Genomic DNA, 10,526 nt, shown 5'->3' on the forward strand with positions numbered 1-10,526 from the left:
GCGATGGGACCCGCGCGTGTTTTCCGGCTCGTTGAACTCAAACCTTCCTTCGGCACAGCCGAGCGAGCTGGGCTCTGCAGGGAACGCCCGCAGGATACATCCCGGCTGCGCTGTTTGAGTGGGCTGAGGTGAGGGCACTTTTTCCTGTAAGAAGTCAGCTCCACGCCTCACATTCTGGAACCTCCAGGAATAAAGGAAGCACTGGTGACATCGATCCCTGCATTTCGTAGAGAGGCACAGGTGAAACAGCTGAGCCAGTGCAGGTGTATAAAGTACCTGTATAAAGCCCTGTTGGTAATGTAGATCTTATAAAGAATCATAAGACCTTCAACAATTACAGGACCTCAGTGTGACACATTGCAGCTGAAAAATACTGTGCTCTTTCTGGCCTTTGGATTTACAGTGGGTGAGAGATGGGACAAAACACAATCTGTGTCATGTGCCACCCTCTGGGTCCTCAGCCTTCCCAAAAGCTGCCAGTAGCTCGGTCCCCTATGGGCTCCATCCTCCCCTGGCAGTGTCCCTGTGCTTGAAGGCTCTCTCCCATCTCTCTGTGGCAACCACCCATGCCCAGCCCACTGCCCACATACATCCTGGGAGACACTTTACACCAAGTTTCTGTGAGGTGAATGTCCAGACAAACGTCCCCTTACTCTTGTCCACATAGTGACAGAGGAATATTAAAAATGAAAATTAATTCAGGATGATTTACGGGTCAGTGCAGATGCCACAGAACTTCCACCTAAGAAAGCTGAATTTTTTTTCCTCCTGTGAAAAAGAAAAAAAAAAAAGTGCCTTCTCATTTTGATGTGTAGGAGACCAGGCACATTCTTCTCCACTTGAGGTACAAGTCTCTGTGCAAACAATTGCACTCTGTGAGTTAACACTTCTCTTGTATGGAAAAATCATCAAGAAGAAGCAATTCCTGTACCTGAGTCAGGGATAAAAAAAATTTTAAATGACCAAAGTCCACAGTAGCAGTAAAGTGTCAGACCAAGTAACTTGGTTTTACCAGCTTAATAGTTATTCAGTTAGCTAATAATTACTTCAGTAGCAAGCTTAACCCCTGTGCAATGAGCACTGGGCTCTTTGATAATAGCAGCAATCCCAAGCCGAATATCAGTTCAGGTGACCCCTCTGGTGTGTTCAACACTGTGTGTGTTGGGGGGCAGAGCACCCTATGAGCAAACCCACAGGTGTTGTCTTACCACAGTTAAAGCCAAAACATGAGGAACCCTCCATGGAGGGATGTCTTTCCCATTCCTCTGACTTACACATTCCTATTCCTATATGTCCCCATTTTTCGAACTAAAGCCAGTTGGTCTGGGTTTGGAGGGTACCACAGTGCTTTGGGCAACGTTGAAGTGAATCCAGTTAACATCTTCCTTTTTAATCACTCAGAAGTGACTCAAAAAGCCTGTGAGCCCTCTACACAAAGGAGCTGCACAAAGCTCATCAGGGCTGGTTAAATGATTCACAGCTGCAGGTTCATTATTCTGCTTGGAAAGTTTCTTCAAAAGGAGAGATAAACAGCTCTTCTGAGAGGGCAATAAAATATTCTTTTCTTTTGGTATAGTCACCAGATTTTAACACTTTGAATGCTAAAGGGTAATTTTAATGTAGCTGCAGGGCTCTGTATTTGGCATATTGCTGGTTTTCAGTAGATGTACAGCTGGAAATTGATGTATCATCTTTGGTGAACAGTCACCTGCCTGAGCTCTTGCTGCCCTATTGCAGCTTTGCCCAGCAAGTCTGGGTCTGGCACAGTCATAGCACATGTGTTGTTACTGAGCATTTCTAAACAAATCTGACTTCGATGACCAGTTTTCACGGGTGGCAGAGCTGTGGCAGACTTGCTGTGCACGGTTCCTGCACCATTTGCTTGCAGCCAGGTGAGAAAGAGCACAAGTTGCCCAGCAAGGGGAAAGGAGCCAGGGGATGGCTGAGCATGCCAGCAGGAGCACCGGAGAGAAATGCACAAGGAATCAACCTTGTGGAGGCTGTGCTTCTCTTCATGGAAGTGTTTACTGAAGAATAACAATTAAATTCAAGGAGACCTCATAGTAGCCCATGCTCCTGCCTGGCAAGGAGGTGCCAGGCAAAAAGTGCTGCTGGGACCAGCCACTGACTGCACGAGCTGCAGGGAAGCACATGCAATGAAACATCTTCTGCAGTTGGGGCATATCCAGGGCTGACCCCTCACCTGGGTAACCACAGCACCTCTTTGTGCAAAGGGCTCTTCATGCTGAAAGAAGTCAAGACACATGGAGACAAAAGTTTTGGTTTATGTCTGCCATGAGCAGCAGTCTGTGCTTTTTTGCTAATCCTCTTGTAATAGGGAGTATTATCTCATTTTCATAACTCAAAAATTACACAAAACCCAGAGGAGAGAGAAGGTGCTGAACCAGTATTTTATTTGATTGTTAGACCGCAAAGAACATAGGTGGATCAAATCTTACTGTATTACAACCACAGATATTTTAACAGAGCACATATTAAAGCAAGAGCATCCAGTGGGAGATTGTGAGTAATCAGGAGGAAGTTTGCCAGACTCTTACAAAAACAATCACCTCAATGAAACAATGTTTTTTAAGGCAGCTCAACATTGCCAGACTGCACACTCCTACTGAGGAAAGCGCTGCTGTGCAAGACTCAGCATGGGATGTGCTCTGAGGAAACAATGTCAGCTTTTCATCTGGGAGCAAACTGTCCCTTGGAGAGCTGTTGCCAGGTGAGGGATGATGTCTGCCTACTGCCATGGTCAGATGGGCAGCCTGTGGGTTTGACCTTGGCCTGCACCATCCTTCCATTCACACAAGGCTGAGGGATGCTGAGCCAGCATGCTGTCCTGCTGAAGGATGAGAGACAAGAACAGATTCTGATTTATTTAGCCCAGAGTAAGGAGTTTGACAGTTCTCTTGGACTGGATTGGGATACACATGCAAATTGCATTATTTATTCTGGTTGATTTTTTCCAATATAAAAAGAAGAGCATTTGAATAAGTTTTACTAAGTTACATGTTTATTTGCATTTGTGATTGGTTTGTTTTTTTAAGAAGAGACATCTTGTTTATGGAAACTTCCAGATAGTAACAGTAGGGAAATACCATTGGCAGTGTCATGGATTCCCAGTTTTCCAGACAGTAAAACACCCAGCTTAGGAGTAATGTCTGGTTAATGCTGTAATTTACTTTTAACACAGAATTAAAGGTTTTGGTACTGCCTCTGTAGTGCCAGCTCCAGGCAGGACTCCACTCCAGTGGAACCACATAGAAGGTTCACCTGGTCAGAGCTGATACCTGAGCCTTGGGTATTTGCTCTTTGAGGAGATGTTTCTAATTCCATTTCCTCCCCATTGCATATCCTCTGCAAAGTAATTCCTGCAGATGTGAAGGAAAATAGATCACTGTGCCTCAGATGGGAGCACAGACCTGAAGCCTTAGTACTGTCAATGCCACGGGGACTTGAGTGTCCCAAGCCATGCCAGGCCCCTGTCCCAGCTGTAGTTGTCTTCCTCCTTCCCACAAAAGCTTAGGAAAAAGCAAGATTAGTGTTACTCTTACTCTTTCCTCCCCTTCACAGTTTCTTTTTGAAATAAAAATACATTCTTGGGTCATATATTCTTGTACCCACTAAAGCATCTTGATTTCCAAATTGAGGCAGCCTTTCACGCTGGTCTGCAGCTGTGACATGCTGCCAGTCTGGGTGGAAATGCTCAGCTGTAGAGGTGTAATTTAGAGTATTTTTCATGGGCAGACTGAAGCTCATTTCCTTTTCACTGTCTTTTAAAGCTCAACCCTTTACCAACACAAGGGCTGAGCCAGTGCAGAATGGACACAAAGAAACTGGTTATTCTTTCTGAAAAAGAGGAGAACACAACTTTGGTGGCTTTTCATAGCCATAGGCTGAAGTTGGCCATGTGCTCCCACTGGGTATCTCTCTCTAGTGACCCAAACCCAGCTCTGAAACGTGGTGGCTGGCTCCCCTGTGAGCCCCCAGAGCAGCAGCTGCTGGTGCCAGCTGTCAGGCACACACATGCCCAGGAATCCCAGCTATCTCTTGAATTCCAGAGACACCATTTGGACCAGGACCAGCACTGCTGGTGCACCCTGCCATCAGCAATGTTGCTGGAATACAAGGATCAGTGCTTGAGGCGAATGCTGTGACACATTGTCAGATACTCAGTTTAACTGAGCAGGGAATACATGACTGTTTACATCTTACAGGTTAAACTTCTTCCATCTCCTGCCTTTTGGGTTGAAGACCTGCAGGTCTTGTTTCTTCCATTGTGATAGAACCAACACAATGCTGGTTCCATCTCAGACAAAGGTGGAACCCCCAGTTCCATAGCTGCTTAAAGGTTGCTGCTGATGATGCCCACGGGATAACTACAGGACAGGGAGACAGGCTGGCCCAATGGGGAAGGGCTGCCAGGCTGGCAAGGAAGCCACGAAGAACACAGTTCTTGAGGACTGGTAAAAAATAAAATATTATTGAAAGTGAAAATAATTTAGATTTGATGCCAAAGAAATGTCAGTTCACAAAGTTAAAGCCCTAAGAGCTTTACATCAAGCCACAGTGGGCAGCTGGTGTGTGTATATCCAGTGTAGCTTCCCCATGTTTATTTAGATCATGAAAGGCTTTGTGTGCTGTTAAATAATTCTTTTCATTTTTGCTGACTGTTCCAATTAAAAATTTACTCAACACTCCCCGTTCTGCAGCTCACAAGTGGGCAATTCATCCCTAGAGAATTTTGATACCTGAGAGAACAAGGTCCTGAATGACCCAGTCAAAGGTTGAAGTTTGCGTGCTGTGGGCAGAAGGTTGACCCGATGGTCTCCAGAGGCCTTTCCAAACTCATTTTGCCCATGATTTTGCAATCCCCATGCGAAGCTGCCCAGCTGTCAGATGAAAGGTTCAGCTTTCTGCCACGATCGGCTGCACGCTGGATATGTCCGTCCTTGCAGAGTTCCTCTGAGAGGGTGTCTGTGCCTGCTGGCACGTGCTGCTTCTTTTGCAGCGGCAGCTCTCGGCCTTGGCATGCCGGAGCAGGGGGGAGACGGGCTGCAGAGCGTGGCCCGGAGCCGCGCTCCCGCGCCGGCACACGCACAGCAGGGAGCGCAGCTCCGCGCGGAAGCTCTCGTTCAGCCAGCAGTAGATGAAGGGGTTGTAGCAGGTGCTGCTCATGGCGAACCAATGAAAAGCAAAATACAGAGCGTTGCTGCTGTGGATGGCCCTGCAGGAGATCAGCACCACGTAGCAGTTCAGGGGAAACCAGCACACGGCAAACACGACCACCACCACCATCAGCATCTTCAGCGTCATCTTCTTCTTCCGCTGATGGGCATAGTATTGCTCCATGGTGAGGTCCCCAATGGCATTCCTCAGCCAGAGCTTTTTGGCCACTATGGCATATGTGATGGAGATCACAAGCAAGGGCAGAACATACAAGAGAACAAAAGTAGTCAGGTCCAAGTACTTCCAGAAAAGATCAGCAGGAGGAGGGAAGCTGGGGAGGCAGACCATTCGGATGGTTCTGTTTCTGAAGATCAAAGAGAAAGAGCTCTCAATTCCACTACCAGCTGCACACATCTGAGGACAAACAGCTCAGACATTCAGACAAGTTTTAGTACAGGTACATGTAGCAGAATTCATTTGGTGTCATTGGCAGGTGCCACTTTCAATGGAAAATTTTACTCTAGATTTAACTTTTGGCTCCAAGGAAGGTTATCTTAAACACATCCCCAGGAAAAGAAAGAAATCATCCATATTGTGTCCTCTGCTGATGAGGAAGCCCTCTCCCCTGTGCCTCCCCCAAACCTCTGAGCCCAAAACAACTAATGAACCAGCTTGGAAGCAATTCCATCAATTGTCATTGTCCCTTTGTAACAGACAGCACCCATGCAAAGGGAACGAAAACTTCTCTGTTTTCACCACCCTTTCTGCTCTAATAACATGGATGAAGGCGTGTGGCCTTGGCTTCTCTGGGGCTTTGCAAATTTCATACAACAAAAAATATGTAAATGTCTTACCCAATATAAAACCTCGTCAGAGTCTGATAAATGGCGTGTGGCAGAGAGAAGCAGCTGGCCATAACCCAGATGATGATGATGCAAATCCCTCCTTTCACCATGGACATGCGTGGCTTGAGAGGGTGCATGATCACCTGCAGAGAACAACGACTCCTGAGGATTTACAGTGCCTTGGTCACTCTTTAAGCCCCATGTTGCATGTGACATGCAGCAGCAGCTCCACATCTCTTCAGTGTTAAAAGGCAGAGAGACTCACTTTACAGGACTTCAGGGAGCATAAGGGCTGGGAAATGCATGGAGCTGTGCACATATTGGATGTTACTGCTGGCCCAGAGCCTGAGCAGAGAAACACATTCTGTGTGACCCATCAACAGGACTCCAGAGACCAGGATAGTGAGATCTCTGTTGAGCTGTATGTGCTGTAGAGGATTACCTTGGGCAGTGAAACAGTAATTAAAAATAGACCTATCATGTCATCCAGATGATCTCTTGGCTGATGAAGCCTTTGGTATTTTATGCATGTTGCTTCTAGTCCCATTATAAATACCTACTTAATCAAGTTGTACAGCTCTCCCTGAGTATCTGTCTGCTGTGGTATTTCTCAGGATTAGCAATATTTATAGAGGCAAATGTTGGTTCCTCTTTTATCCGGGACATCTCCTCACTTCTGTCTTTATCTCCTTGGGCCATACTAGTTCATTCCAGCCCTGAGGAACCCACTCCACTGAATTTAAGGGTGTGTATTGTTTGCCCTTAATTAAACATGATTGATACCTAGCCATGCCTTGCAATCAACCCATAATCTACTGATTAAAATTAATCACTGTCAAAGTGCTTTGATTTCAGGAGCTGTAATATTGCACATGAAATGGGCAGACTGTCAAACTCTTTGTGGTAAAGAAGTCAGAAGTGGCAGTCCCAGTGATTCTCCGACAGCAGGTGGAGCCAGTTCTTGTTTTGAAGTTCATCCAGCCACGGTATTTATCACGTGAAGTTGTTTTTCTGTAGCAACTGTTTCAGTGACTCCAGCACTGCAAGAAATGCAGTCTGCCTGAGAGCTCACCTTGCTGGATCTCGCCTCCCAGCACTCAGCACTGATCAGCTAAAGAATAAATTACAAACTCTGTTTCACTTAAGGAAACCCTTCAGTATGTACTAATTGCTCGTTTTGAAAGGTTTTCCTGGCTGTTAAGTATCAGGGCTGAAGGAGGAGAGCATTTCTTACCTCGAACTGGATGAGTTAACATAGTTGTTAATGTTTCCAGCCTTAGGCAGGTGTCAGAACAGACAGACTCTCATAAATCAGTGTGGAAGATCGTGTGGGCTGGCTGGTGTTTGAATTCAGCACTCATCCCCACCCTGCTTGTGGGGCTGTGCTCTGAGGCAGGGCTGAGGAGGGCAGGGAGCCCACGAGCCCAATGGCCCAGGCAGAGCAGGGCTGGATCAGGATGTCTGGCACTGATCTGAGGTTTTCAGTATCTCCAAGGACAGAGATTCCCACTGACCACAACCTCTCTGGACAGCCTGTTGCAGAATTTCATCACCCTCACTGTAAAAAAACATTTACAGTTTTGTCCACTGCCATGAAAGCTGGAGCTCTCCCCTCTATTCCCTGCATCTCAAGACAGTGCAGAATTCCAGGCACTGGGATTTAAGGAGGAAACAACTATTTATTTAGCACATTATTCTCTAAGAAACACGGGGATGGTGTCTTCAACATACCTGGTGCCGGTCCAGTGCAATGGCAGCGAGGGTCAGCACAGACACGTGGACAGAGCAGTACTGAACAAACCGGCTGATGTGACACATCAGCTTTCCAAAAACCCAGGTGCTGCTCACAAACCTCACCTGAAGAACAGACAACATCAGATAAAGAGGAACAGTACCTGAAGAGAAACAAATTGGCTTCCCAGACACACAGCATGGAACAAACGCTTTAATACAGCTTCCTGAGGCTTTGGAGGTGCTTTATCCTTAGTTTTTCCTAGGGAAACAGTGACTGTGCAAGAGGGTCTCAAAGTGAGGTGAGATTTACTGCACCGTGCAAACCAATGGCTTGAGCAGTGCTCTGTGTATGTTGAGTACATGAGTACACTTTTACATTTACCATGGCCCTTCTGGAACACATAAAGAAATCTTAGCTCTGCTCCTCAAGGCTCTGCAGGGCACACTAGGTGCCTCCCAGAAAACATTATACCTTTGGACGTGTGGATGCTGAAAGCTGCATGCTCTCCAAACTTAGTGAAAGAAATCCATGGAATCTATCTCACCTGTTCCCAGAGGTCTTAGGGATGATGGCTTTTCTGCAGAGGAGAATGTGCCAAATTGCCTCATTCCCTCGTTGTTCCTGACTGTGTAATATTAATTACAATTTAATGTCGCTCATTTTGCTGCAGATTAAGCTAATTTGAAGTAAAGTACATTTACTACAAAGCATCTGTCCACAGAAAATTAGTCAAGACTAGCTAATCTCTTTTCAATTAGTCTAATTAATTTCCCTGTAGGGGTGACTCTTGCAGCACTGACTGTGACTGAACTAGAGCAGTGTGCTGGATCTCTGGAGCTGGTGTAAAGCTCGTTCCTGAGAGAGCTGATAAAAATTTATTTACACGTGCCTAGTGTGTGGTTGTTTGTGAGTGAACACACAAGAGGGCACCAGGCTCTCCCTGAACAAATTAAGGGATGCAAATCCCATCAGAGCAAGGCAGGGAAGTCCCACTAAAGAAACAGTATCAGTTTGAGAAAGGGTGAATTCCCATCGCTAATTCAAGACCTGCTTTCGAAAGGCTGAAGAGCACTCTGGGCAGGGATGAAGCAGGACTTTGAACAGGACTGCTGGGTCAAATCCAGGAGCAGAGTCCTGTGTACATGGCATGTATAGACTCTGACAGTGGGGCAAGAAATTAATCTTTAATTTTTTTCCGCCTCATTCATTTAATATTCTTTTATATAATACATATATTTTTAGTCACTGAAAATAAAAAAAAGGACTACTAGCCCCAGGAAACACTGTCTGTAGTGGCCAAGGGAGGGACATGCCACCACACTGTTCAGTGCAGCCTGAGCACTTCCCTGAGATGTCGCACAGAGACTGACCTGATTCATGTTGTTTCCATAGGAAACCAGCCATTAGTTGGATTTTCTCTTGTCAAACTTGTCCCCACTTCCTTGCCCATCTACAGGCAAAAAGGGCTCCCAGATCTGTGCCTTGCCCAGGCAGAGGGGAAAAGCTGCAGCAGAGTGACCCCTGCAATGGACTGCGGGGTGGGGTCATGAGCCCCCAGCTCCTGTTGCCCAGGGGTGTTTGGGATGGGGCCATGGGGGCCTCTCCAAAAGGCAGAAAGGGAAGGGGGGCAAAAGTAAGTCAGGATAGCAGGCTGGTCCCAGCCCTTCAATCCTAGTGCACACAGCTGACAGCACACACAGACACAGCAGGCACGGCTGGACGGGGCTCACCAGTGTGAAGGGGGTGTTCAGGGTGGTGATCATCACATCAGCAACAGCCAGATTGACGATGAAGAGGTTGGTGGCAGAGTGCATCCTCTTGTTCTTGATGACCACGTGGCACACCAGGATGTTGCCAAAGAGAGAGATGCAGATGATCACAGAGTAGGCGACAATCAGCAGCGCCTTCACTGTCCGGCTCTGGGACTCGCCCTCATACTTGGCTCCACTATCAAAGTCCCCCAGGTCCTCCAGGTTCAAGTCACTGTGGAAGAAGGACTGGTTAGGGAAGCCGTAGAGTGCAGAGAAGAAGCTGGTTGTGTTGTGGTTCTCCGCTCTCCAGAAGGGCTTGTGCATGTACTGCAAGGGGAACCAGGTGTGTTGTCTCATGGCTGGGGCAGCAGAACCCTGCAGCCACACTCGTCAGCACCTTCTGCCAGCTCAGCTGCTAAAGTCGGTGGTTGCAGGAGGGAACACACACACTTGCCTTTTAAAAATCTGCCCCATGGTTGCAAACTAGAGGAAAGAGTTGATAAATGGGTCCTTGTGCCTGTGCTGGGGACACATCAGCTTCACCTCAGAGGCTCCCTGACAGCTGTCCTTCTTAAAGTCCCATATATTCCCCACAGAGAAGCTGATTCAGAGGCTGAAATATCAGAGATCCCCAAACACTTTCTCTCTGCACCAAGGAAGAAATCTTAGTGAATAATTCCTTTTGGGCACTGTTCTTCTTCAATCTGCAATTTATCCTTGGAAATCTGCTTTACTGGTTCTCCACACAGTCCTTAATCCATCAGGTTTTTGTTTCCCAAGACTTTTCAGAGCTTGACAGAAAAAAAAAAAAAAGCAGGGGCTGTCTTTCGCTTTGCTTTTCCCTCTCCAAGTATCTCTGGCTACTCAGTGAAGCAGCTTTGCTGAGCAGCAGAATGGTCCCTGTGTTCCCTGTGATATACACAGCTGCCAGATGACACACAGCACAGGAAGGAGCCAATGGCAGATCTCTTCCCAGTTTTTCCTGAGGTGTATCACAACCCACACGTGGGCAACAGC

At 46.9% G+C, this 10,526-nt stretch overlaps 1 protein-coding gene across 1 annotated transcript; it reads right to left on the minus strand.

The window, feature by feature from the left end:
* Window positions 1-4,832: 4,832 nt before the first annotated feature.
* LOC110480452 (G-protein coupled receptor 83) lies at window positions 4,833-10,430 on the minus strand. The gene is made up of 4 exons (XM_021548384.2): window positions 9,489-10,430; window positions 7,755-7,880; window positions 6,033-6,166; window positions 4,833-5,542 (listed from the first exon to the last, which is right to left on the minus strand). Exons 1-4 carry the CDS (start codon window positions 9,864-9,866, stop codon window positions 4,918-4,920), a joined length of 1,263 nt encoding a protein of 420 aa, XP_021404059.2. The 5' UTR covers window positions 9,867-10,430; the 3' UTR covers window positions 4,833-4,917.
* Between the last annotated feature and the right edge of the window lie 96 nt (window positions 10,431-10,526).

This window comes from Lonchura striata, chromosome 14 (assembly GCF_046129695.1).
Source record: "Lonchura striata isolate bLonStr1 chromosome 14, bLonStr1.mat, whole genome shotgun sequence".
Classification (NCBI taxonomy): Eukaryota; Metazoa; Chordata; class Aves; order Passeriformes; family Estrildidae; genus Lonchura; species Lonchura striata.

Bases quoted from the DNA above. Each gene is read 5' to 3' on its own strand.
- LOC110480452 (XM_021548384.2), bottom strand. From the start codon at position 9,866: ATGAGACAACACACCTGGTTCCCCTTGCAGTACATGCACAAGCCCTTC. The intron at 7,881-9,488 runs GTGAGCCCCGTC...TCTGTTCTTCAG, and splicing joins TGAACACCCCCTTCACACTG to GTGAGGTTTGTGAGCAGCAC. The intron at 5,543-6,032 runs GTAAGACATTTA...TTTGATCTTCAG, and splicing joins CTGACGAGGTTTTATATTGG to AAACAGAACCATCCGAATGG.